General features: G+C 36.5%; 1 protein-coding gene across 1 annotated transcript; it reads left to right on the top strand.

The window, feature by feature from the left end:
- Nucleotides 1-27,883, top strand: MDM1 (Mdm1 nuclear protein). The gene is made up of 15 exons (XM_052640754.1): nucleotides 1-18; nucleotides 1,032-1,146; nucleotides 3,910-4,283; nucleotides 5,381-5,515; nucleotides 9,954-10,121; nucleotides 11,400-11,503; nucleotides 11,585-11,684; nucleotides 16,614-16,643; nucleotides 16,978-17,153; nucleotides 18,190-18,495; nucleotides 19,294-19,406; nucleotides 19,504-19,613; nucleotides 24,634-24,886; nucleotides 26,480-26,539; nucleotides 27,771-27,883. Exons 1-15 carry the CDS (start codon nucleotides 1-3, stop codon nucleotides 27,881-27,883), a joined length of 2,175 nt encoding a protein of 724 aa, XP_052496714.1.

Here is a 27,883-nt window from a genome sequence, read left to right on the forward strand (position 1 = left end):
ATGCCGGTGCGCTTCAAGGTGAGGACGGGGTCCCCGGGCCCGAAGCCTGATGGGGGGAATTAGGGCGGGGCGGGTGCGGCGTGCCGGAGCCTCACTGGCTTTCTGGGCCGCGCCCCCCGGCCCCGTAGAACCTGTCAGCTCCCGAGGCTGCCTGTCACTATCCCGGAGGATGCTCATCTCCTCTTACCTAGCCCCCTCTCCGCTCACACTCAGTTCTGAGTTGTCGACTGGAAGAGTTAGATGGTTTGAGATGGATTTATTTGGGGCGGGGACGGGGGAGGTGCTCAGAGGCGTGTACATAGAGGGCACTTTATAATGAGAACTGTGGGGGCTTCCGATTGGGGCACCTGTGGACCACATCACAGCTTAGCATTTAACACCCGTTCCCTTTAAAACTTCAGAGCGTTTTATGTCTTTTAAAGGCTTGAGAAATGGGACCCTGACGAGATTAAAGACAGGGTATATTCATAATCGTGCATTTCTTTAAGGTTTGTTGATAGTTTCTGATTGGTAGCTGTCATGATCAAGCACGCAACATAACAGTTGACCTCAGTGCTCCCCAAGCCCTGCAGTCTTCTTTTATCTTGAGGGTTTGTATTCAGAGTGGGAGGGGAATTTGTCTTTTCTTGGTTGACTTTACAAAACTTCACAAGGAACTAGGCATATATTGCAATATAATATTGTGTACTCGGTGAGAACTTCATTAGTTAGGATAATTATAGTGATGAGGATTTAAATTGCCACCCATTTTCAGACCAAAGCTCAAGCTTTTGATTCCAACATCCAGCAAAAGGGTAGCCATTCCTAGTAGCATCTGCCTCAAGTGGTTGTGAGGATTAAGGTTATAACACTGAACTGCTTAGTGCAGGGTTGGGTAAATATTAGGAGCTATTATTAAGGAGCTCTTCTGTGTTTAATTAGTCTTAAGTATTTCCACTCTTTTTAGAGGTTCAGACATGATTTTTACTGATACATACTTTAAAACAACTTTCATTAATTACATTTTACTTAAATTGTACTTTGCATTACAGGGGTTGAGTGAGTACCAGAGAAATTTTCTGTGGAAAAAGTCGTATTTGTCAGAGTCCTGTAATTCCTCAGTGGAGAGAAGACACCCATGGGCTGGACTTAGATCAGATCAATTAGGTGAGTTGAACAATTAGTTGTCATTATAACTTGAATAAACCTTGGGCAAAATGATTAAAAATCTGTGGTTTCCCAGAGTGTGATAGAAGGAGAGAGAGACAGACTGACTTGATTCAACCTGCTTGCTTAATTCTCCCTTACTAGAATATAAGATCTCTGAGAACAGAGCTCTGTCTTCACCACAGTGTTCCTGCCCAGTACCTAACGTAGGGCCTTGGCACATTCTAAAGCTTATTAAAACTCTCTCTTTTTTAAAATGAATGCATAAACCTGGATTTGAATCCACATTTGCTGTGAGACTGGACAAATTGGGCCTGTTTCACCAAGCGGGACTTGGGAAGCCCCTTGCACAGGATTGTTGGGAGTGATGAATGAGATGTTCCTGTTAAGGGCTAGGTGCTTATACACAGATAGTGCTAGGTGCTCCTCCTGTGACCCCTGTGAGAGTGCAGATGTGTAGGATATAATTTCCTCCAATCTTAGATGTTTGAAGCCAGGAAAAGACTTAAAGAGTGGGGTGCCAAGTCTGGAAACTAGTAAGAAGAGCATATTTCCAGGATTAGGTTTGGAGAACAAAGGGAAGAGTGGACTAGAGTGGGTGGTTCTTTTAATATTCCTCTGAATTGTCAGGCTCCTTTGCCCAGAGCATGGCTTCAAAGCCCGAGTGTCCCTGCATCTTAGGCAGGGTGGTGCTCATAATCCTCTCCAGATGACCAGAATTCCACAAATTTGAGGCTCTATTAGATTAAGTATCCCAACATAAATCTCTGAAATGTAGCTAAGCTAAGCCCATTGAGGGCCTTAAGGGATATTATGACACTGGCGAATTGGTTAACCATATAACATTTTAGTTTAGATCAGCTGCATTTGAAAAGGTGATGATGAAATGAGACTATGGGAACAGAGCCACTTTGGAGTATGATACCTTAATGAGAAAGGAATGTCTAGGGGGAGGGGCAGAGTGGGAACTCCAGGTTGTTCAAAAAGGAGGTAGAAAGCTAGCAAGGAACAGCAGCAGTGTTACCTGAAACTGGCTAGACATTCTCTGTGTCTTTTTCCTTCTAGTGTGTGCTGAGAGACAAGGGTGGACCACTTGAGAAGCTTCCCTTTTCATTTTGCTCTTCTTCCACCAGCCCTGCTCTGTTAAAGAGGGACGTCTAGGGCAGTGGTCTTCAAGTATTTTTGGTTTCATAACTGCTAAAAGAATTTAGAAAATCTGTCTCTCTTCACATTTTAAAGTTGATATTTAATTTTTTTAATAAAAGTGTAATGAACAGTACAATCAAAGGATATATTTCTGGCTTATTGTGCATACACAAATATCATATGTGTTTTACATGTATTTTGTTAACTTTGGAGCTGCTAGTTTAGCTCAGTTTACGGTAAGTGTTCATCATTTAATTGGTAAAGTCAGTCCTCATTGGAAACTTAATCAGATAAAATTAGAATTATTTTCCATGAGAAGAAAGTCTAACTTTATTTTTTGGTTCACATAAGTGCATTAATATGCATATATGCATTTCACATAATGAATCTTACACTTGAATTTTAGTTTAAGATAGGTAGATGGAAAAGGCTTGGAGCTAGATAAAATAAGGTGCTGTTCCTTTTGTTATTTCTGCCTTCTTTGCTTTGCTGTTAAATATTCCGCATCAGGAGTTGTGCTTTCTTGAATTGTTCCTTTGTCCTCCCCACCTATGACAAATTTTTAAAGAAAATTCCATAGGGTGGTTGAGAGCCGTGTGTTTCTTTTGTAAAGTGGGCAAAGGTGATTATGAAAGGAGCGGTGAGAAGGGAAACTACAGATGGCAGATGAAGCCCTTAGGCAGATCAGTGTCAGGAAGTGGCACATATGGAAGTGAGGATCTGGAAAGTGATCCCTTTAAGCTGCCGTTTCTGCACCCCTCATCTGGATGTCTTTATATGCCTCCAGACATATATGCATCCAGTGTGAAGACTGTGGTCTAGGGGAGACTTGCACCAGTGGAGACTTTGTGTCCAATGGCCAAAATATCCATGATAGACGCTAAAGAGCTCTGATTTTAGCTAATGCCAGATTGTCTGTCCACCTTCCCTTCTCTTCTAGTCTTAATCTTTCTTCTCTGTCCTACACTGTCTTCTTTCTATTTAAAGAATAGCTCCAAACTAGGGCAGTATCTCAGTGGCTGTCATTCTGCAGAGCTCCTCTTACCTGGGTAGAAGGTTAAGTTTTTTGGGCATTTGCTTTCCAGAGAGAAATATAGAGAAATAGTATCTTAGCTCTGGTTCAAAGGGTTTATTCTCTTTAACTTCTCAGGAAGAGCTCAAGGCAGATATAGAGCCAAGATCTAGCATAGTGACATCTCATCCCTTCTCATCTTGGTCTGCACTGCATAAGAGAAGCTTTGTGAAAAGTTCCACATTTTGACAGTACCAGGGCCCATTGTCCTGCTAAGTAGCACAGGAAAGTAATTAGAAACGGAGGCAACACATTCCGCCTGGCTTGCCAGTTCCATCACGTTGCAATTCTAGTGACTTGTGTTAGCATAACTTGAACATCATGACCCCAATTTAAATTTATGGTCAAACTTTTGCTATTTCTTTAAAGCAAAATTAGAGATTTTACATTGAAAACTGTACTTTTTTTAAACCCTGTAACTGGAAGGATATTGTGTATCTCAGGTGAATTTTAAATTCCATTTCTTTTCTCATACATGTGATTCAAAGTTGTCTTTGTGGCTTTATGCTTTGGTTTCTGCTAATTTTGCATATTATATTTTGTAGGAATCACAAGAGAGCCAAGTTTTATTTCGAAAAGAAGAGTCCCTCATCATGACCCACAGATTTCAAAATCTCTTGAGTGGAATGGAGCTACCTCAGAGAATGATGTGGTCCTATCACCAGAAACTGAAGCTCCCAGAACACCAGAATCACAGGAGGCAGAACAAACAGAAGATGTTAACCAAGAAAGACTTCTTCCAGTAGAAGCCTCCAGGGGTCCCAAGAGAACCAGATCTCACTCTGCAGACTCTAGAACTGAGGGGGCTTCAGATATTGTAGAAAATAAGGAAGATGTAAAAGCAGACCGCGTACCAGCTAATGAAAATGTGGAGCTGAAACATCCTACCAAGCCTCTTTCAGAAAATGTAGATGATAGGGTATGTATATTCACTGTATTTCTTTTCCGAAGCATAGAATTTTCTATAAATTTTATCATTTCAGTAATATTACATTTTGTTGCTTAATTTTTTTCTGCTCTTTTCTTGTTCAAAGTCTGTAGAATAGACTATAAGGTGATAGTTGACTTTAGTTATTATGAATTAGTTCTATTCTTAACAGTTGCCATTTTGTACTGGTTATTTTCAGATATCCCTTCATTGGGAAGACAGTCTGCCTCTGGATTTCATTTATCATATATCAGCATCTGAGTCCTAAGGGAGAGATCAAGTTGAGACAGAGAAGGGGAGTAGGCTATTACTTCTGGCAGGGATGGTGAGCTGACTTATACCTAGGCCCTTTTCAATTTCTTATTGTATACCAGAGGGAAAAAAACAGCCTCAGTTGGCAAAATGCAAAAGAAAGGAGAGGTCTGGCTGGATCTCAAAAGATCTTGCAGTTTGCTCTCTTATGTCACAGCTGGCCTGTGGAAGGCCCCTGCAAGCACATAAGCAGAGGCTGTGGGGCCCTGTGCAGACACCTCACTGCCTTCCACAGTTTTCTCCAAACTACTGCTTCCTCCCTATTTCATGTCCACCACTAACTGGAACCACGGAGAGGCATTTAAAAGTGTTGGAAAACCAGGGGACACAAGGGAATCAAGGGAGGTAACATGTAAGTCTGATGGGCAGGGGAAGAGGTGTCCCAGAAGCAAGGTGTGGATGAGGTGATGAGCTGTTATTTCTTACTAGTAGATCCATTTATGAATAATTGGTAGGAATAAACTGAGAAGTGTTACCTTTTGCTGGGATGCATGATAATTCCTTGACAGTATTAAGAAAGGAATTTTAAAGAGTCACAATTTAAAAGGAACATTACTGATGGAAGTTTGCTCTATAACAATGTGCATATGGTTAACAATACTATACTATACACTTAAATTTGTTAGGAGTGTAGATTTTTACATTGTACGTTTATATTGTATTTTTATATTGTATTGTATATATGTATGTTTATTTTAAATTACAGTTAAAAAATAAGTTTGAATAGAAATTTTTAATAACTTTGAATGTTCTGTTTTTTTTTCCTCCCCCAACAGTTAGATAGACTTCTGCGAAAGAAAGCTGGATTGACAGTTGTTCCTTCACATAATGTCTTGAGGAATTCTGAATATCAAAGGCAGTTTGTTTGGAAGACCCCTAAACAACCTGCTCCAGCTTTTGCAGCCAATCAGGTAGTTTAATGGATGCAATACATTTTTGAGTGCCATTATCTAATCTAGTGTTGCAGTTTACATAGAAAGAAATTAGATAGTAGATCTCGAGGTAGGTTCTAGAAAAGTGAAAATGAGAGTTTTGCTAAAATCATCCTGTTACTTCTGATTTATAGCAGTAATATTATACTGTCCTAGGCTACTGATGATCATTGTTGCCAGATCCATCACATATACTAAATATGAGACAGGGTAATGAAAACTTGAGAACTGGTAAGTTTTTGCATGCTGTGAATTTTTTTTTACTTATTAAAAAATTATTAAATTGGTTATATTCTACATGTTGGTTTTATTCTACATATTTATTTACATATGTTCTCCAGGTTCATCCATGTTGTAGCAAATGAAAGGATTTGCTTTTTAAATGCCAAATAGTATTCCACTTTCTTTATCCATTCATCTGTCCATGGACACTTAGATTGATTCCGTATCTTGGCTATTGTGAACACTATAATGAGCATGGCAGTGTAGATTATCTAGAGATACTGATTTCATATCCCTTGGATATATACCTGGAATGTGGTTGCTGGATCATATGATAATTATATTTTAAGTGTTTAAGTGTTGTGTTTCATTGACTAATATATTGCAAGTTTTCTGTCTAAGAAAGGCATAACTGCTTTGGATATTTAATAAGTAAAAAATAGGTTGAGGTGATACAAGATATATAATTTTGTCTTTATATCAAATGACCAGTGATAGAATTGTCAATTTGTGTTTATAAAATTCAAAAGCTAAAATGGTAACTAGAAGTGATATTAAGTTTCATCGTATTCTCACACAGTTTTAGTACTGGGCTACCATTACTAAAATATATATATTTTTTACTACTATAATTCTCTAGAAAGTTCTTAGCTCTTAACTCTCATTTATGTTCTTAACCATATTCCTAGGTGTAAGTAGGAAATACTTCCATTTAGAATATCCCCGAAGGTTCATGGAAGCTTAGTCTTTTCTTTCTCACTCACCTGTGTACTTTATGCATCCCCAAAGACTGAGAGGATAATTAGATTCAGAAAGACAATAACATGTCGTCTTATACTAAGATAGTATTTCCACTGTTATAAATTGTAGCAGATTTAGGCTTACTTGTTATTCAGTTTTTAAAAACCTGAAATATATATAACATTTTAGGAACACAATAAATAACCTAAAGCAATACATTCCCTTTATAAACCTAGTGAATAGAATCAATACTTCTTTTGCTGGCTCACAAGTGTTCTTAGATAGAAAATGTACCAGAAAATACAGCCTGAAAATTGTGATTGTTTAGTTTTTATGGAATATAAGCTAGAGATAATTCAAATCAAAGCCCTATTGACAACTTTTACATATTTCAGTGAAAAGCATTGTGTAGAAATTTTCTTTTTATAGTATCAGAAGTCACTAGCAAATACCTTTACTGTTAGCTTTATTGCTGTCATTAGTGAAGACTTCAGAGAATTTTTTGTAAAGAAATGCTCTGTTAGTTAAAGCATATCAGCAGTTTCAGGTCTGTGGATTGGAGAGTTGTGTGACAGAAATTTTTTCCATGCTTGTTGATGGGGAAATTCCTAAAGGAGCTATTCATTTCTGTTTTATCAGACACTTGTTTTCTGAAAGGATGTCTTATATATAAAGGAGTAAGAACAATTTATGGCAGAAAAGTTCTTGAGATTATGCTGAACTTAAAAAGATATACTGTTTGGTTTTGAAGTGTAGGTAGATTATTCAGCATTATGAAGCAGTTAAACACCTTATTTGAACTCCATATCTTTTCCATTACTTTCTTTGTAATCAGTGGCAATATACCATAAAATGGAAACCATATCATGGAATAATAAGGATAAAAGGAAACATTTATAAATAGAAACATGATAATTACCTGATTTTTTCCCTTGCTTCAGGCTAAAATTAAGTAAGCAAAGGAAAAAAATGAACAAATGCATGTCAGATATTGAAAATATCAAGAATATTTTATTGTTGCAGGAAGAAAAAAGTTGATGTCAAGGAGGAAAAAACCTGTAGAGCTGACAAAGTTGCTTTGTAAAGCTAATGTGTATTTTCATGTGATTAAAATCTGCCTATTTTACTTATCCTATTGCCAAACTAACGGAGTGGTAGGGAACTTTGGGGAGAAAAGATATGATTCATTATTTCTTTTGACTTAAGTATTATTTTGATTATATTAACTATTACTCAGAACATATTAATGAGCATCGAAAGTTGACCTTTGGATTTTCCTTCCAGTTTTATTGAGGTATAATTGAGAAAAATTATGTAATTTTGATGTACAACATAAAGTTTTGATATATGCATTCATTCTGAAATGATTACTACAGTCAAGCAAATTAACACATTGTTGCCTCACATAGCTACCATTTTGTGTGTGTGTGTGAATGCACAACACTTAAAAATACTTGATCTCTACCCTCTTAGCAAATTTTAAGTATACAGTAGTGTACTGAGTTCTTCCCTGGTGGCTCAGATGGTTGAGTCTGCCTGCAGTGCTGGAGACCTAGATTTGATCCCTGGGTTGGGAAGATCCACTGGAGAAGGGAATGGCTACCCACTCCAGTACTCTTGCCTGAAGAATTCCATGGACAGAGGAGTCTGGTGGTTTATAGTCTATGGGGTTGCAAAGAGTAGGACACAATTGAGCGACTAACACTTTCACTTTTTTCACAGTATTTTAACTGCAGTCATGCTATACTTTAGCTCTCCATAACTTATTTATCCTGCATAGATGAAACTTTGTACCCTTTGACCAACATATCTCCATTTACCCCCTCTCCTATTCCCTGGAAACCACTATTCTATGAATTCTTTTAGATTCCACCTATAAGTGGGATCAAACCATGTAGTATTTTTGTCTTTCTGTGCCTGGCTTGTTTCACTTAACATATGTTCTCCAGGTTCATCTGTGTTGTAGCAAATGAAGGGATTTGCTTTTTAAATGCCAAATAATATTCCATTTTCTTTATCCATTCATCTGTCTATGGACACTTAGATTGATTCCGTATCTTGGCTGTTGTGAATACTATAATGAGCATGGCAGTATAGATTATCTAGAGATACTGATTTCGTATCCCTTGGTATATATACCTGGAATAGGGTTGCTGGATCATATGATAATTATATTTTAAATTTTTTGAGGACCCCTCATGACTGCTTTCCATAGGAATTTACATTCCCACAAATAGTGGCAGGGGTTCCCTTTTCTCCACATCCTCACCAATATTTATCTTTTATATTTTGTTAATGCCCATTCTAACGTATGTGAGGTAAAGTCTCATTGATGTTGATTTACTCCTTGATGATTAGTGATGCATTCATGTACCCGGTGACCATTTATGTCTTCTTTGGAAAAAAGTTCTTTTGCCTATTTTTAATCAGCTTGTTTTTTTTCTATTCAGTTTTTTATGAGTTCTTTATTATTTTGAATATTAACTCTTTATCACATATGATTTGCAAAATTTCCTATTCCATCAGTTCAGTTCAGTTCAGTCGCTCAGTCGTGTCCGACTCTTTGTGACCCCATGAATTGCAGCACGCCAGGCCTCCCTGTCTACCAACTCCCGGAGTTCACCCAAACTCTGTCCATAGAGTTGGTGATGCCATCCATTCCATAGGTTATGTTTTAATTTTGTTGACGTTTTCCCTTCTTGTATGAAATGTTTTAGTTTGATGTAGTCCCACTTGTTTATGATTGCTTTTGTTGCCTTTGTTTTTGGTGTCAAATCCAAAAAATCATTAAGATCCATGTCAAGGAGCTTAGCCTATGTTTTCTTTTAGGAGTTCTTTGGTTTCAGGGCTTACATTCAAATCTGTAATCCATTTTAATTTAATTTCTATATATGGCATAAGATAATGGTCTAGATTCATTCTTTTACATGTGGCTATCCAGTTTTCTTAGCAGCATTTATTGAAGAAACCCTTTCCCCATTTTACATTCTTGACTCCTTTGTCATAAATTAATTGACCATATATGTGTGGGCTTGTTTTTGGACTCATTCTGTTCCATTGATCTGTGTGTCTGTTTTTATGCCTCTTTGCCCATTTTTTAATCAGGTTGTTTCTTGCTGTTGAGTTCCTTGATTTCTTTAAATATTTTAGAAATTGACCCCTTACAAGATGTATGCAGGTACTTTCTTGTACTCAATAGTTTGTCTCTTCACTCTGTTGATTGTTTTCTTTAGAGAAGTTTTTTTTAAGTTTGACATAATCCCATTTGCCTATTTTTACTTTTGTTGCAATGGCTATTAATTAGCCATGTGAAATGAAATTATAGTCGTATTTAATTTTCCCTTTTTTGTATCCTGATGATTAAACTTTATATGTGGAATGCTTTAAGCAATTGAAGTTCTAAGTTCTATATATTTAACAAAAAAAACTAAACTAAAGTAATTTTTGTTTTAAGGTTTTCCACAATAAAAGCAAATTTGTTCCACAATTCAAAGGTAACTCAGTCATCCATGAAACTGAATACAAAAGAAATTTTAAGGGCTTATCCCCAGTGAAAGAACCAAAATTAAGAAGTCATTTGAAGGAAAACGGAAATTTTGAAACAATATCTCCTGAAAAGAAGGTATTTGTCAATTCTTTTTTTTTTAATTTTATTTATTTTAGTTGGAGGCTAATTACTTTACAATATCACATTTTCTTTTACTTACCACCATTTGCAACTGTATAAGTTTCCTTTTACTTATCACCATTTGAGATTTTTGTTTTTAGCTAGTTCATTTATTTGTTTGTTCACTTAACGTCAAATGTTCATTGAGCCCTTGGTAGAAGCCAGGCACTGGTAGGTACTGCGAATACAATTATAACCACACTAAGCCTTAAGCAGCTCTTGGGCCATGAGCTCTTGTTGCATGGGGTAGACATAGACGTAAATAATTAGGTATAATACAGTGCAATGAGTGCTTAATAATATAGCAGGTAAGTCTGCTATGCCTAATGTCAGATGATTGGCCTTACAGTAATGTGAACTTCAGGGGTTACAGTGGTGATAGAAACACATACTTTAATGGAAATTAAGACAGAAATACACATACACACATGTTATTTTAAACTAGAGCTTTAGTATACCAAGTTATAGCCAGTATAATTCACATGACTTACCTCAGTACATACAAACACCTACTTCTGTAAAAAGTTTACAGCTGTTTGAGTTGCATCATCAGGTTAAAACTATTGTAAATTATAGGTAAATCAGGGATAGGTCCTGTTTTTGAATCTCCTGGAATGTCATACCTATTTTATGGATTCTAAGAGTGAAAACTATATGACTAAAAGTAAAATTTTATATATATATAAAATAAAGATATTACAGTTATGTATGTATTATAAAAATCATACATATATATTATATATAATGTATGTGTATAATAATGTATAATACTTCTTTATTTGGACTTAACGATATTCTTAAAGAGAAAAAGAATTGTTATTCAGTAAAGCAATGTGCTAACTTACTTTTTGGGACCTTCCATTTAATTATTGTATCAATTAAGTGTAGATTTAGAATATCAAAGGAAAATGTAAGACCAATGTTCAAAAGGTGGTTGAACACCTAAATCAGTAACCTTGACATAATTAAAACATTTTTCCTAGCCAAGTATGTAAAATTTTTACTGTTAGAAAATGAAACCATATCCTGAGCTATATACTTCAAGAAACTAACCAGATAGAGTAGTTTCAAAACTTGCTGTTGACTTGTGATTTTTGCATTATCTTAGTAGTAAAATCTTAGTTTTAAAAGCAATTATAATTCAGTATCTAAGTATACTTTATGACATCTGTATTTTCACTTTAATGTATAACATAAATGGAGCATGAAAAGTTCAAATTATTTTCATTTTAGTGTAATAAAACAGATGATCCTTTAAAATCAGAAGCAGAGATGGAATCAAAAGACTCAAACCAGCCTAAAAAGAAACTTACTCCTTGGAGACATCAAAGGCTTGGGTATGTATTTTGTAAGAAAAATATCATAGTATTTAGCTGATCAGCATGGTGAAATATTTACTCTCATTTCATTTCTGTTAGGAAGGTGAATTCAGAATATAGAGCAAAATTTCTGAGCCCAGCCCAGTATTTATATAAAGCTGGGGCTTGGACACGTGTGAAGGAAAACATACCAAATCAGGTGAGTATATAAACTCAGTAAACCCACATTTTCTCTGATACTACTTCAGTTTAATTTCAGTAGTTTTACTTAGTAGTAGAGACTACATTTTGAAGATATATGATGTGGTGATAGCACCAGAAGTATCAGTTGGATATTATTTATCAGTGTATTTACTTTTTAAAAAAAATACCAACTAGCTCCTTAGAGATTAATTATAAGGTCTTTAAAGTTAAAAATGTTTTTAAAATCAACTATTTTTGTTAATGAAGTCAGTTTATAGAGTTGTAGCATTATAGACTTGATTATTTTATAACCTGCAGACCTCCACTCTCAAGTGAAGACTGATTGATTTTTCAAGATTAGTTTGTCTGTCTGCACCACTGTTAGCTCCTTGTTTTGGAAAGATTATCTCTTGGCCTGAGACTTTTTAAAATTAAGATGAGTTGGTAGTTAGGGTTTCAGTCAGTTCAGTAGTGTCCGTAGCTCAGTTGTGTCCAACTCTTTGCAACCCTATGGACTGCAGCACGCCAGGCTTCCCTGTCAGTCACCAACTGCCGGAGCTTGCTCGGGCTCATGTCCATTGAGTCAGTGATACCATCCAACCATTTCATCCTCTGTTGTTTGCTTCATCTCCTGCCTTCAATCTTTCTCAGCATCAGGGTCTTTTCCAATAAGTCAGTTCTTTGCATCAGGTGGCCAAAGTATTGCAGTTTCTGCTTCACATTTGGTCCTTCCAGTGAATATTCAGGACTGATTTCCTTTAGGATTGACTGGTTGGATCCCCTTGTGGTCTGAGGGACTCTCAAGAGTCTTCTCCAACACCACAGTTCAAAAGCATCAATTCTTTGGTGCTCAGATTTCTTTATGGTCCAACTCTCACATCCATACATGACTACTGGAAAAACCACAGCTTTGACTAGATGGACCTTTGTTGGCAAAGTAATGTCTCTGCTTATTAATATGCTGTCTAGGTTGGTCATAACTTTTCTTCCAAGGAGCAGGCATCTTTTAATTTCACGGCTGCATTCACCATCTTCAGTGATTTTGGAGCCTGTCACTGTTTCCACTGTTGCCCCATCTATTTGCCATGAAGTGACTGGACCAGATGCCATGATCTTAGTTTTCTGAATGTTGAGCTTTAAGCCAACTTTTTCACTCTCCTCTTTCACTTTGATCAAGAGGCTCTGTAGTTCTTTGCTTTCTGCCATAAGGGTGGTGTCATCTGCATATCAGAGGTTATTAATATTTCTCCTGGCAGTCTTGATTCCAGCTTGTGCTTCATCCAGTCCAGCATTTCTCATGATGTACTCTGCATGTAAGTTAACAAGCAGGGTGACAATATACAGCCTTGACGTACTCCTTTCCCAATTTGGAACCAGTCTGTTGTTCCATGTCCGGTTCTAACTGTTGCTTCTTGACTTGCATACAGATTTCTCAGGAGGTAGGTAAGGTGGTCTGGTATTCCCATCTCTTCAAGAATTTTCCACAGTTTGTTGTGATCCACACAGTCAAGGCTTTAGCGTAGTTAAGATTTAGATCTAAACATTTAATGGACTCTGAGGATTGTTACATCTGAAGTCATGATAAGGTAACAATCCTTATTCCTGCCCTCATGGAAGAGGACATTTTTGTTTTTGTTGTTAATTTAAGATGTTTCTTTAAGATTTCCTATTTAAGATTTCTCTCTTTAAGATTCCTATAGTAATGTGACTTTTCTGGTGTGTTTTATTAATTATTACTGGTGGTTTTAAAGTGTTTAAATTAGTGGAATAGTTTGCCTTAACCTCATGGTCAAAATCATTCAAAAAGCAAATTGGAGTTAGAAAAGAATAAGAATTTTTAGTTACAAGATTAGTGATGACTGATGGTGATGACAGTTTTAGTTGACCAGGTCATAGACATTTAATATTTTACTTAAATCTTATATACATTTTTTTCCCTGGAAGATACTTTATGTGGCTGCTTTTGATGTACCAACAATTAAGGATACCCACATTATCCTACTGCTAACATTTCATGGAATATTATTCTCACTCTTCAAATACACTTGGACATGGGTAACTTTACTATTTGAGTGTTAATTCACCTGAAGTCCTGTTGCAGTTTCCTAGTCCATGTGTCATCTCCATTTGCCTCTTTCTTCTTTGAGATATTGTACTTTTTGAATCTAGAAAGAATCTAGTCACTAGGTATTTTAAACCAAGTCCCAAGTTCATATTCACATAACATTAAGGTAGTTGACTTTTTGGTCCAGTAATTGTTTGTTACCTCCAAACTATAACCAGTGGCACTATTCCTCTTTACAATGCTCACTTCAAGGGTTGTTTTTTAATAATAACCAACAATTGCAATGGTTAAGTCCCATCCCCAGATTAACTGCTGGATCTGTGTTAATGCCTTTTTCCCTTGATTTTTAGGTAGTCTTCTTATCATCCCAACTACATTGGTTGAGATCATTTTTTTCTAATGTGCTTCCAGAAATTGGACTTTGTTTCAAGATGAAGTGCCACTTTTGAGAGACGTTCTATAATTTGACAGACTTTTAAGCACTTTTAGGTATAAGATGACTCTTTATTTTCAGGGGATGAATTTTGGAAACAAGAAGTATTTTATTCCCCAGTTTTCTGAGTTTGAATTTTTACATTTAAATTTTAAACAAATTTAGTTGTGTTCTTAATTTAGAAAAAGAAATTCAGAAAGGAAGACATTTTTAGCATTTATGTCATGTAATCTGATTGTATTGCTTGACCTGGGAAGGGGTGTGTATATTGCTTTAATTGTTTGGCATGGCTTATTCATATCTTTTTTAGTGACTCTGGTTTTTGGCTGTGAGGATTGTTTTTAACACTGAGTTCAAGCCACTGATTTTTTTACGCTTTCTAGCAGAACAAACACCTCACTTTGAAAATATCAGCCTCCTATTTTTTCATATTAGTTTAGGATTGCAGAAGTTTAAAATTATGTATTTGCAAAATATCACAACATTAGCATGAAGATTATTAACAAAGATTGCTGATAAAGTCAATTTAAAGCACTGAGTTTTAAATGTCAGTAACAGACAAAGCTGAATAAAGTTTTTACAGAATTTCTGTATCTCCACTCCGTTCTTTAAAAAGAATCAGTGTCAAATAAAACTGGGTCATTGTGTACATGGAGGGGATGTTTGTCCATCCTCTCATTCATCAATCAGTGATGTCCTCCTCCATGGATAGAATGCAGCCTTCTTCGTGGCTCCTTCTTGCTCGACCCTCACTCAATGCAGGACTGGTAGGACCCCCTTTTGAAACCTTCCTTCAGTTTATATCTCATTTGTTTTTTATGGCATAGATCATACAGTGTTATGATAATGATTTATCATATAGGAGGAAGTCAGCCTCCTTTACCAGATTGTGAGTTCACTGAGTGCAGGCCCTTTCTTGCTTAGCTTTGCTACCAGCCGTATAGCTCAGGCCTAGCACTTAGTCCACACTCAGGAACAGCTTGTGGAATCAGTGTTGAAAGGCTACATTATCCCTTACCTCAAGGGATTTGTAGGTTAGGGGAGAATGACAAAAGCAGTAATTCCAGAAAAATGAAATAAGTACTAATGAGGGTATACACGAAGAGCTTTGGGAGCTCAGAGGAGGAAGTGATCCTAAGACATGAAGATTTTATCATGCGGGTGATGGGGTGACCGTGATACATTTGAAGCATGCAGGGACGTATTAGAAATAAAATCTGGATTCTGTCAAGGCACTTTATTACAAGGTTCCTGTGCATTTGGAATACCCTGATTATGAGTTCAGACTCAATCCATGTGTCTCAGTTCTACCTGTTAAATGAAAAAAACATTAACTAGTAATTTTCTGTAAGTTAAAAAAAATGGTAAATGAATATGGCTCAATTTTTTTTGACAGTGAAGAAAACATTTGAAGAAAACAATGTTTTGAATTATCCTTTGGGAATGTTTCAGGTTTGGTTCATTAGAGCAATAGGATTCTGTTGGGATTTTGTGGGGTTTTTTTGCCCTGGCAGGTACTGTCCTTTGCTTTGGCTGATTCATTAGACGTAGTGCTTGCCTCCCTCTGCATCAGTAGTATCCTTAAGGAGCTGAGGATATGTTTCTCCAGTTGCTTTCACAGTGCTAATTTCATTATATGCTTTTTTGTCTTCAAGTGAGAGAAGAGTAGCTTTAGCAGACAGCATCTAGATAGCCTTTTCAGGCTAATACTCTGTCTTTATGATAGGAAAAAGTTACACAGTTTTTTTGAGAATAAATCAAATAGATTATTGAAAACAATTTTAAGCTGCAACTTAGTTTTTTTACATTGTGGGATTGTATTTAAGAAAGTCAGAAGGTGGCAGTATAATGTATAAAATGAGTTTCAGTGAGTATAAGAGACTCCTTTTCATGTGAAAATATATTATTTGCATATGAGGGAATTAATATGTGAGTCACCTCATATATAGTTCATCAGAATATTTTTTGGGGGTATCCTGTTAACTTTGTCAAATTTATTACGTCTATTATTGTGATTGTCTTTTAAATTATGTATTTATTACTGGTTTGGGTGATTACAAGGGAATGTTGAGGAATTTGGAGGGGGAAGTCATGAGACTGTCTCAGTGGTGCTTCTGTGGTAGTAGCAGCTGTACATAAGCCAAGAAGTAAAGACTGAGGCTAGGGCTTTCTGGCATGTCAGTACTCTTCCAGAGGTGGGAAAATAGTCATTAGGTTACCTTGTGGACAGCATTCCACTCATGCAAGAATGTCGTTGGTTTTCAAGGCAATGTTAAGGTATCTTGGTTACCAAATTAAATGTTGTTAAAAGTACTATAAAAAATATTGATTGACAAGTTTTGGTATATATTTAGAAGGAAGAATAATAAGATATTTCACTGACTCCCATTAATATTCACTTACGGCATTAACCTGTCATTAAGTATGTTTCTGTATTCCTCCCCTAGGCTTCTCTAAATGCCATGTGGTATGCGGAGGTTGGTCGCTTTCATGTTTTTAAAAATTGTAATAATGCATAGAGTACTTGTGTAATTTCAGTTGAAGAAAGAAGTAGGTGTCAGTGTTTTTCTTAGCTGCTGTAAATTTCTCCCTGCCTGCTGGCCTGAAGTAAAATAATTGCATTGTGCTTAAGCTTGACTGTTTTAATTTCTGCTTAAAAATGCACATAGCCTTATGAATATATGTGGCTATTTTTGCCTTTCTTTCTCCTTGGTCTCTGGCTGTATGTGTGCAGTGTCTTGGATATGCTACTTGGTGGTATTTGCAAGGAGCGTTTAAAATAATACATGGTATCTCAATTCTCCTGCATAGGTTAAAGAACTCCGAGAGAAGGCTGAGTTTTATAGGAAACGAGTTCAGGGAACCCATTTTTCTCGGGATCATTTGAATCAGATTCTGTCTGAAAACAACCGTTGTTGGGATGTCTCCTCAACCACGAGCTCAGAAGGAACCATTAGCAGCAACATCAGAGCGCTGGATCTTGCTGGGTGAGATGTTCTTAGTGGATGGTGGAAGAGTATGTTATAGAGTAATGTGGATCATAGAATTACGTAGGAACATGATATGAAGACTCAAAATTTGTATAGTCAAGTGGAAATATATCAGCCACTAACTACTTTTAGTTTATATTTTGTGAAAAGTAAAGCTATACATACTTGCTTTACACACCTGTGTAGAAATAATGCATAATTTAAATCTGGAAGTTTAGATTTTATCATATTCCTTGTCAGCAATTAAGAGTAAAATGGGGATGACTAGCAGTAGACATAAAACTTTAAAAGTAAAACAAAACAAAAAGACAACAATAATAAAAACTTAGAGAATATTAGCTATTAGTACTTATCCATTATCATTCATTAATGGATTTTTGTGATTGATATGGAACTTTGGCCCTGATTCTGTGGAACAATTCTCTATTTTAGGTTTTAAAGTGAACACAAACTATTAAGAGGAATAGCACATTGATTTGCATCAAATAAAATAGTTTTCTGTTTTCATAGAGTATTAGTATGATCATACATACCACATTGAACTGTAAATTATAATTAGGTGACATCTGATTTTAAAAGTCCACAAAATTTGTTCTTTAACAGTGACTCAAAAAAATTAACCTAATCTAAAATACAAAATTTGAATTAGCTTATTTGGTGTATAAGTACACACGAGTTTGTGCACAAGCCCTAACTGAGTAACTGAACAAATTAAACCGTTTAGGGGGTCCTAGTTTATGTATGCATTTATCAATTGAAAGATACGTGGGAGTTTTGTCAGCAGTAGTACAGGCATATATGTGTGATGGTAGGAGTAAAAGGACATAAATTTATTTTGGAATATTTTAATAGATTATAACTTTAACTTCTATAACATGAACTCTTAGTTTGATTTTTTCCCTCAATATCCGGGCAAAGCAATATCAGTGGGAAACATAGTTGTGAACCATGGAAGGAAATGACGGACTTAATAAGTATCAACTAGAAACCTCAAACTACTAAATTTTAAAATAAAACTTATTTTGTTACACAGAGATCCTACAAGCCATAAGACTTTGCAAAAATGTCCTTCTACACAGCTAGAAGAAAAAAAGTCTATCTTGGAAGAACAGCCCCAGAAAACTACCACAGAGAAACTGGGTGTGTCAAATGCTCCCATCCCCGTTAGAAGGCGTCTGGCGTGGGATGCTGAGGACACCCCTGAAGACACACAGAAACAACCGAGGGAGGAGGAGCCGGAGGAGCAGGAGGAGCGGGAGAGGGACAAGCAGGTCAGCGTGGAAGAGCCGGAGAAGCTGGAGGTACAGGAAGAATCTAAAGCAGACAAGATCAAAGAAGAGTAAGTGTGTAAAATTAAGTGTGTATGTAGACGCATTATTGTACACAGATAAGTATTTCATTTTGTCCCTAATGATAGTGGTTTACATTTTTGGTTTCATGACTTATAAAAAGCAGATTTTACTTTAATGTCATGAAATAGGCATTTCTATATGGTTTATATAATTTGATTCCCTCAGGGATTTGAGTCGCTCAAATCATTAGTCCCACTGCACTAATTGGGAATTGAACACTTGAACACTGAATTACTTGGGGAGGAAGTAGTTAGTGTTCTTTTTATTTATATCCTGCTAATTATGATTTTTAAGATATGATTAGCTAGATATATCTGAAAGAATGACTTCCTTTATGACTTAAGGAAAAATAACTAATATTCTTTACTATCAGATGGTTATAGAGAAAAAGAAGTTTTGTGATGTTAAAATAAGTGATTTCTGCAAATAGCTAATTTCTGTTGATTTATATGCAAATTGTTTTGGGGAATGGTTCTCTACCATTGGTTATAGTGTTTTTTGTTCATAGTCCAACCCCCTTATTATTCATTCACGATTTTTGCAGCTAATGGAACCTAGGCTCTGGTTCAGGGGAAGAAATCTCCAGTGTGTTGCTGACTTGCAGTGATCTCCCCTCTTTTCTAGTAGTCAGTTTCTCTTAACTGCATGTGGATTTGTTTCTTATTTTTTCAGAAGCAAAATGGCCTTCTCTTAAAGGTTTATGCTTTAACTGCATAATGAGGGCAAAGTATTTTTTTTGGTCATATTTTCTAGAGGACATGCTTCATAATTGTCTTCATTTGTAGGTCGGAGTCATCTTCTATGTCTTCAGGGAAAGGAGGCAGGCTTCCTACTCCAAAGCTGAGAGAACTGGGTGGAATCCAGAGGACTCATCATGATCTTACCACTCCAGCTGTTGGTAATAGGCGGACACCGTACAGTTCTTATTTCACCTGCTTCCTCTATGTGATAATTTAGTTTAAATTGAAACAGTGGCATCTTCTGTATTTTTCCAGGTGGTGCTGTTTTAGTATCTCCATCTAAAGTGAAGCCTCCAGTCATAGAACAGAGGAAAAGAGTATCCTCTCAGGATGGCTTAGAGACTTTGAAGAATGACTTTAGGAAGGTAAGTATTTACACATTGGAGAAAAACATCTCTTTGGAAAGTGATTATTTTAGTTACATGCAATAAATACATGAGAGGTTCAGATTTTAGAAAATTCGGTCATATGTGGAGATGATGTTATTAACTTACTTTCAGAAGGCAAAGGCATTGAATTGTTTCTGAGGGTAGTGCCATTGTATTTTGACTGCTTACTTTCAAATATTGTCAGTAGTGACAACAGAGAGAGAGAGAAGAAAAACAGTACTGTTGATTGTGCATCTACTCAGACAGTTTTGTCCAGGCCCTGATTTAACTGGAGGTGTAGCAGTGAAAGATGCAGGTAAAAATTCTGGCCCTCACTGAATTCACATTCTAGAGGAGGAGGGAGACAGTAAACAGGATAGTTAGGTAAAACACACAGTATTTTAGACAGTGATAGGGGCTAAGGAGAAGAATAATGCAGGGGAAGTGAGTGGGAATTGGCCAGGGAAGTTCTCACTGAGAGGGTGGCATTTGAGCAGAATCTGAAGCAGGTAAAGAACTGACCCATATGCATATCTAGGAAGGCATTTTACAAAAAGAGCTGCTGCTGCTGCTGTCACTTCAGTCGTGTCTGACTCTGTGCGACCCCATAGACGGCAGCCCACCAGGCTCCCCCATCCCTGGGATTCTCCAGGCAAGAACACTGGAGTGGGCTGCCATTTCCTTCTCCAATGCATGAAAGTGAAAAGTGAAAGTGAAGTCGCTCAGTCATGTCCGACCCTCAGCAACCCCATGCAGCAGCAGGTGCAAAGTCCTGCAGTTGAGACGGTGCCTGATTCTTTGAGGAACAGGTAGGGAGTCAGCATGGCTGGAGATGAGAGCAAGAGAGTAGAATGGGCAGTGAGGTCAGAGGCATAATGAGGGATTAAATTGTGTAGGACCTTAGCGGTCATAGCAAAGACTTTCCATTTTATTCAGAATAAAATGCAAAGTCTTTGGAGGAGCAGAGGAATGATATGATTTGACTTAGGTTTTTCTAAGATCACTCTGGCTACTGTATTGGGAATGGACAATAGAGGTGCAAGAGCAAGTAACTGAAACTAGTTAGTCAATTACAGTATCCAGGAAGGAGGTGACAATCATTTGGATTGTAATGGTAGCCATACCAGGAACTAGATTTGTTTTCTTTCCCCATTGTTTACGCTTTGGTTGCTGGCAGGCCGAGGAGTCATTAAACCTGCTATACACAATGATTTCCCCCCCTTTTTTCCTTAAAAAAGCTACTATCATAACATTAAATCCCTGTCATTCAGTTGCCATTGTTTAATATCGTTCTATCTTTTCTACCATAGGAGTTAACAGAATTACTATCATAATATCCAGAAATATTTTTTGCTGGTAACTTTTAATGACATCCCTTGAATTGTGGGAGTATTATGGGGCAGCAGCAATTTGGGAAATTTACGTGGAGATGATCATAATAGCTAGCATTTACTGAACACTTACTATGTTTTAGGCTCTGTGCTAAGTACTTTACATGTGTTAATTTGTTCAGTCTTCATAATGACTCTGTGAGGCAAATATTGTTAATATTCTCATTTAGGTGAAACCAAGGTGATACAGCTGCCAAACAGTGAAGCAGAATTTGTCCCCAGGCAGTCTCTTCTCAGAGCCCACATTTTAAACTCTTAAACAGCATTGTCTCATAAGCCTTGAGAGTAGCATTTTCATGGTATTGGTTTGTCAAGTACCATCTGTACATTTTGTAAATGATACTAAAAACCCAAGTGTTTGCTAGCTCACTTTATCCAGCAGATGTTTCTTATCCATTTACCTTCATGCTAGATTCTGTGCTTGTGATAATAAGCGAAAGTAGACATGGTACACTGAACTTCCATGTAGCTCAGCTGGTAAAGAATCCACCTGCAATTCAGGAGACCCCGGTTCAATTCCTGGATTGGGAGGATCTGCTGGAGGAAGGGATAGGCTACCCACTCCAGTATTCTTGGGCTTCCCTGGTGGCTCAGCTGGTAAAGAATCTGGCCACAATGCAGGAGACCTGGGTTCAGTCCCTGGGGTGGGAAGATCCCCTGGAGAAGGAAAAGGCTACCCACTCCAGTGTTCTGGCCTGGAGAATTTTATGGTCTGTATAGTTCATGGGGTTGCAAAGAGTCAACACGACTGAGTGACTTTCACTTTCAGACATGGTCCATGATTTTACTGAACCTACAGTCCTGTGAGAATCACAGCCCCCAGAAAGTAAAATTAAAACTAGTAATTGTTTCAGAGAAGTATATACTGCTATTCTGGAAGAAATTGACCCAGTAATGGAGATTAGGAAGCTACTTAAAAGTCAAGGATGCTTCTTTGAAGAAGTCATAATTGAGTTGAGATACAGAGGAAGAGGAGCTAACTAGGTAAAAAGCGTGAGGAGAAGCATAGCATATGCCAGGATCTGTGGAGAGAAAGGACATAGGGTTTTAAGAAACAAAAGCCAGTCCTGTGTGTGGCAGGAATCAGATGCAAGATGAGGTTGGAAAAGAGAGCAATAGTAAGAATATCTTCCATCTCAAGTAAAATAGAAAGCCATTGGAATATTTTAAATATGGGAGTGTTGTGATTGATTCATGTTTTGCAAGATCTTTCTGGCAGCCATGGGAGGCAAGAATAGACTATGGATACCTCTGGAGGCCCATTGCAATAGTCCAGGTAGGAGCTATGATAGCCTGGCCTAGGAAGGTGGGCACAGACATGAGTGAAATTAAAGAATTGTGTGAGGGGAGCAACATCAAGGCCTGGTTCTGGGTAGGATAATGGCTCCTAGGTTTCTGACTTACCCAGCAGGATTGATGGAGAGTGCCATGCTCTGAGTAAGAGAACTCTGCACCACAGCCATCTTTGGAGGGGAATATCAGGAGTTTCATTTTCATTCATTCAGTCCACAATTTACTGTGCTCTTACAGTGTGCCAAGCACTGTTAGGATCTGGGGATTCATTGGTAATCAAGATAAAATCTCTGCCATCATGAAACTTACATTTTCATTGGCCGAATAGACAAATGATTTTTTTTAAAGAATTTCAGACAGTAGTGAGTGCTGTGAATTAAGTAAAACTGCAGACAACCTCCAAGGGGTGGGTGAGACAGTTTTTAAGTCATCAGAACAGGCACCTCTGAGGAGGTGACATTTTAACAAGACCTAGCTAATGAGGGAGGGGCCCAGTGCAGAGACATGGGCCAGAGATTGTTTTCCAGGTAGAAAGAACAGCAAGGGTACGTGTACAACAGTGACAGTTTGATAGAGTGAAAAGGCCTGTGGAGCCTGGAGGAAGGAGGCAGAGGAGAGGTGGGGAATGAAGGTGGGAAGGGAGGCTGGGTAAGGAGTGGGGATGTTATTCTAATGTCAGTGGGAAGCCCTTGGAGGATTTCATGCTATTAAACAAATATAAATCTCTGATACACTTGATAAATAAAATTACTGGCTACTCAGTGGAGAGCACGTTATACTGGGGGAGAGTAGAAGCAGTGAGGCCAGTAAGGAGGTTTTTAGGTTCAAGAACAGATCATGAAGTCAGTTAAATTAAACCTGAGAACCCCATGTACTACAAGTATTCTACAGATTTAATTCAGTTTTTAACAATAATAAAACCAATTTGACGGAAATTCCAAATTCTCTTATGTACAAAAAGAAAAAAAATCAATTTTCATGAGACATCTTCGTAATTAGAAAGGGAAGCAAGTGGAAGATCTATGTTTTTTTATCTTATTAATAGATCTTGATTTTTAAAAATTTGTTTTTTAGAGTGAGACCTCAGGATATCTCCCCTTTGAAGCAATAAGCCAAGCCTTCTAATTGCAGAAAATGATGCTTAAGATCAGAAAGTAGTGTTTTGAACATTGCATTGATAAACTCGAAGTTAATAACTAAAGGCAACAATTACAAGGAGTAATCAGGAAAATTTGGAGCTATATTTGATTTTACTGGTTTACATTATCCTAAAAGTGAAGTTATACAGGGATTTTGACCCTCGTGATACAAATTCATTGTGGAAAGACAGAAAATGCTGACCAAACCAAAAAAGTTAAAGTCATACCTACTGTAGAAACAGCCATTGTTGAGTTTGAGTTATTTAGATATAAAGTGTATTTGTTTATTATACTGTAGATAAGTTTTCATAATATATTTTTCCTCGCCTAGCAATGTATTATAAATGTACTCCCATGTAATTAATTTATAATTTGATTTTTAATTGTGAATATGATATCTGTAGTTATACTATAGTTTTTTTTAAAGGCTAGATGCTTATTGTTGAAACATTTTTTAAAACTAGATGCCTTTTGTTATGTCTTAGTTTTCCTGTTTTGAAAAATGCTGTGAAGAAATCATCCATCCTTTACCTACATTTTTGTTCTTATTGTTGTTACCTCTTTTTATGTAAAGATTCCTTAAGTATTAATTTTGTGGTCAGAGAACCACAGTGTTAAGGCTTTTGCTGTGATTTACCAGCTCCCCTGTAAAGTTGTGCTCCCAGTAACACTGATGAGAGTCCCAGTGTTACTACATCTTTGTCAACTCAGGTTATTATAGTTTGTTTCTTAAAGTTTATTTTTATAATTTGTTCAGTAAAAAATTAGTACTTTTATTAATACTTGTATTTTGAAATTATTTGATGAGTGAGGTGTAGAATGTGTTTGCTATTTGTAGTTTGTATATGAATTGTTGATATATGTCCTTATTTTACCTTTAAATTAGGTTTATCTTGCTACTTTTAAAGAAATATTTATGTATCAATGGTGATTCATTGTCAATCCAGTAAGTTGTGTATTTTCCCCAAGTTTGTCATTTTTCTTTTTTCTTTTTTAAAGTATTTACATATTGTTTTTATTTAGGTAAGTATCATTATATTGGTTGTTAGTCCTATAAAATCTTCCCCACATGAAGGTTTCATAAATTTTCCCCATATTTTTCCCTATTTCATTTATGGTTATTTGTGTATTTAAATGTTTGTTTTATTTATATATGTGTACCCACATATATGCTTTTTTGTTGTTGTTATCTAGAAAGAAAGTCGTGCTATATCCCTCCTGACTTCTCCAGCTGCTGGTATTAAAACAGTTGATCCCTTGCCTTTGAGGGAAGATTCTGAACCCAGTATCCCCAAATTTGTTGAGACAACTCTTCCGGTTTCAAAAATGCCAGAATACCCACCTAACACACCTGGGAAATCTGCTTCTCCACCCTGTGCCACATCCTACTGGCATCCTTCTCGTCGAATTCAGGGCTCCCTGAGAGATCCGGAATTCCAGCATAATGGTAATTATTTAGGTTTTAATTTTTTGTCTATTAAAATGAAAGTGCTGTATTGATAGATACAGAGGCTATAAGTATACTGTGTTATTTCGTTTTAGTTAACATAGTAGATTTCTGTAAACAGAAAAAAAATCTCATCTTTGACACACTAAGTTGTGCTGTCCCCAAGTTCACTTTGGTCTAAGTGTGCGATGTGTCTCACGTTCTTTTCCAAAAATGTCTAGGCAACCCATTACATGCCATAGCACCTCTTCCCCAGGTATGGCAGCCGAAGATGCCTTCAGACATTACCCAGTGCTACCTGGATATAGAACGCAAGTCATAGGCATTTTCCTTCAGCTTTGTTGGCTATTGCTCTGCTCTTTTTTTGGCGTCCATTATTATTGTTGAGAAATCTGATGCGCCTTTTATTTTTGATCTTCTGTGTGTGACTTTTTTTCGCCCTGACAGCTCTTAGCATCTTCTCTTTATTCTTAGTGCTCTGAAATTTTATGGTGGGTCCCTTTTCATTCATTTTGCTAGTACTCAGTAGAGCTCTTCAATCTGAAAAGTCATGTTCCTCAGTTCTGGGAAATTTTCTTAAATTATTTAGTCAGTAATTTCTTCCCCTCCAGTCTCTCTTGCTCCCTTCTGGCACTGTTATTTTTCAGATGTTGGACATGTCGAAGATGCTGTTTCTTATCTTAGCTGTCATATTTTCCATCTCTGTCTTTTTGTTTTAATTTAAAAGGGTTACTAATTTTTATCTTCTGCTTGAGTTTTAAAATATGTTGCTACGTTTTTAATTTCTAAGTTTTTTTTAAAAACTCCTTTTATATAAGCATTCTGTTATTATTTCATGGATAGCATGTTTTACCTGGTTGAGGAGATATATGATACATATGTATAATGCCCCTATTTGGAATATGGTTTCTCCTTTCCCCGAGTTGAATCTAGTGTCTTTCAGTCAAAGTGGCTGTGATAAACCTTCTTTAGCAATAAGACCTCAATTCCTCTTTTGGGAGATGGGCAGTTACCCTGCTGTGCAAAATTAAAGATGGATCTGGTAGATTATTTTGTAGAAAGACAATTAGATTCCTGATTCAGTTTTCCCTTCCCTTCAGCTTTCAGTGGTACTCAGTACTCCCAAGCACCCAGCCATCAGGGGAGCAAATCGATTGCTTCCTGGTTTCCCTTCTCTGCTGCCTTAGGATTCAGCTCCATTGGCTGTGATAACCACACACTCACTGCCTTCCATTTGCTTTCCACTTTTTAAACTTTTGTTTCTGTTTTCTGGTTTCCCATTTTCTTTGTCCTAGATTTATATTGCTTTTGTACATGTGTATAGTCCAACTGTCATCTTTAAAGAGAAGCTTATAGTATTTCTTTCAAGTTAGATTAGTATTGTCATTGAGAAGAATCCTAGGAGGTTATCCCCTGTTTGTTTACATATTTGCTAAGCATATTATAAATTAATAAATGGCCCTTTGGCAGGAATTTCTATTAAAGGTATAAAATTAAACTTTTTGACAGTCTACCTTCTCTTCAAATTGATTGTAAGATATATTGTTGGGTGGCTTTGAAGGATAATTTCTTACGGCTTTCTTTTTTTTAAAGTGGGAAAATCAAGGATGAACAATTTCCAGTTACCTCAGCATGAAGCCTTTAATGATGAAGGTATTTCAATAGTCAAATAACACAAGATAAAAGTATATTTTATTAGATAGTAGTTAATAATAGTATAATAATTTTATATTCGGTTAGCACTTTATAGTTTACAGAGTACTTCCATAGATGTCTTTTCATTAGATCCCTAAAACTCTGTGAAGGGGGTAAACTATTCCCCTTTTATACATGAGTAAAGTAGGCACTAAGCCTTGAAGAATCTGTTTTAAAGCAAATGGATGGCAAGAGATGCATCACACCCACGATCAGCACTCTGTTTTCCGCCCTGGCTGACTGGTGGCTCAGGAATTCGGCCTAGCATTACATCCATCATTTTCTTCAAATGTCTGTATATTCTCAAAAAATACATGATTAGGGAAAATGAGTGTTTTTCTCTTGTGTAGTTTTTATTCTGAAAAATTCGGTTACTGATAATGGTGGCAGGAGAAATTTTGAATTCTTGATGTTGAACAATTGAAATGACTATTTTAATGCAACCTAAGAAGTATAAAATTACTGTTTATAAATTTTGAATTTGAAAGCAAATTTGAATACTTTATGTATTATGGCTTCACACACATTGAAGGTTCTTTCCTCTTAGCAAGTTTGAGACACCTTTCAGAATTCAGTGAGCTAGAAATCAAGTTGTTATGTTTTGAAATGCCAATATCTGGACACTGAATCCTGTCTTGTTTTCTTTTTAATGGAAGAACAGTGTTTACAAATAACTTGATAATTGATTTGCTTACTCAGAATGAGGAATTTCAGTAATAATGAAGGGTAGCATATTGAAGTCAGACATCATTTCTATATTAAGTGAAATTACTTTAGAAATGTGATGTAGGTACCATGTGAAGGTATGACATTTTGTTTTTAAAATGTGAAGTTTTCTTTTGCTCAAACAGCTGTGCTTTTTAAAGTAGGACAAGACAGTATGATGATGAATTGTTTCCAAGTAATACCAAAATTCCAGTCCATGTATTTGTGTAATGACATAGTGGGATTTCAGAAAAAAACAGAATGCTCATTTAATATTGAAATGTTTGATTTCTAAATATGATAAACTTGGAAAATTACTGTGAACGATCCTAAAAATACTAATCTTATATTTTAATAGATTATGTGTTTCTGATAGTCAATATTGACATTACAGAGCTTGATGCTTTTAATTTTCACTTGATGTATTGAAACATAGTATTTTTATAAGAGATTTTTTGCACTGAATATAATTCTTTCATTGCAGATGAGGACAGATTATCTGAAATTTCTGCTCGCTCTGCAGCTTCTAGTCTCCAGGCTGTTCAAACTCTGGCACGAGCTCAGAAAAGGAAGGAGAATTTCTGGGGTAAAACATAA

Source organism: Budorcas taxicolor, chromosome 5 (assembly GCF_023091745.1).
Source record: "Budorcas taxicolor isolate Tak-1 chromosome 5, Takin1.1, whole genome shotgun sequence".
NCBI classification, from domain to species: domain Eukaryota; kingdom Metazoa; phylum Chordata; class Mammalia; order Artiodactyla; family Bovidae; genus Budorcas; species Budorcas taxicolor.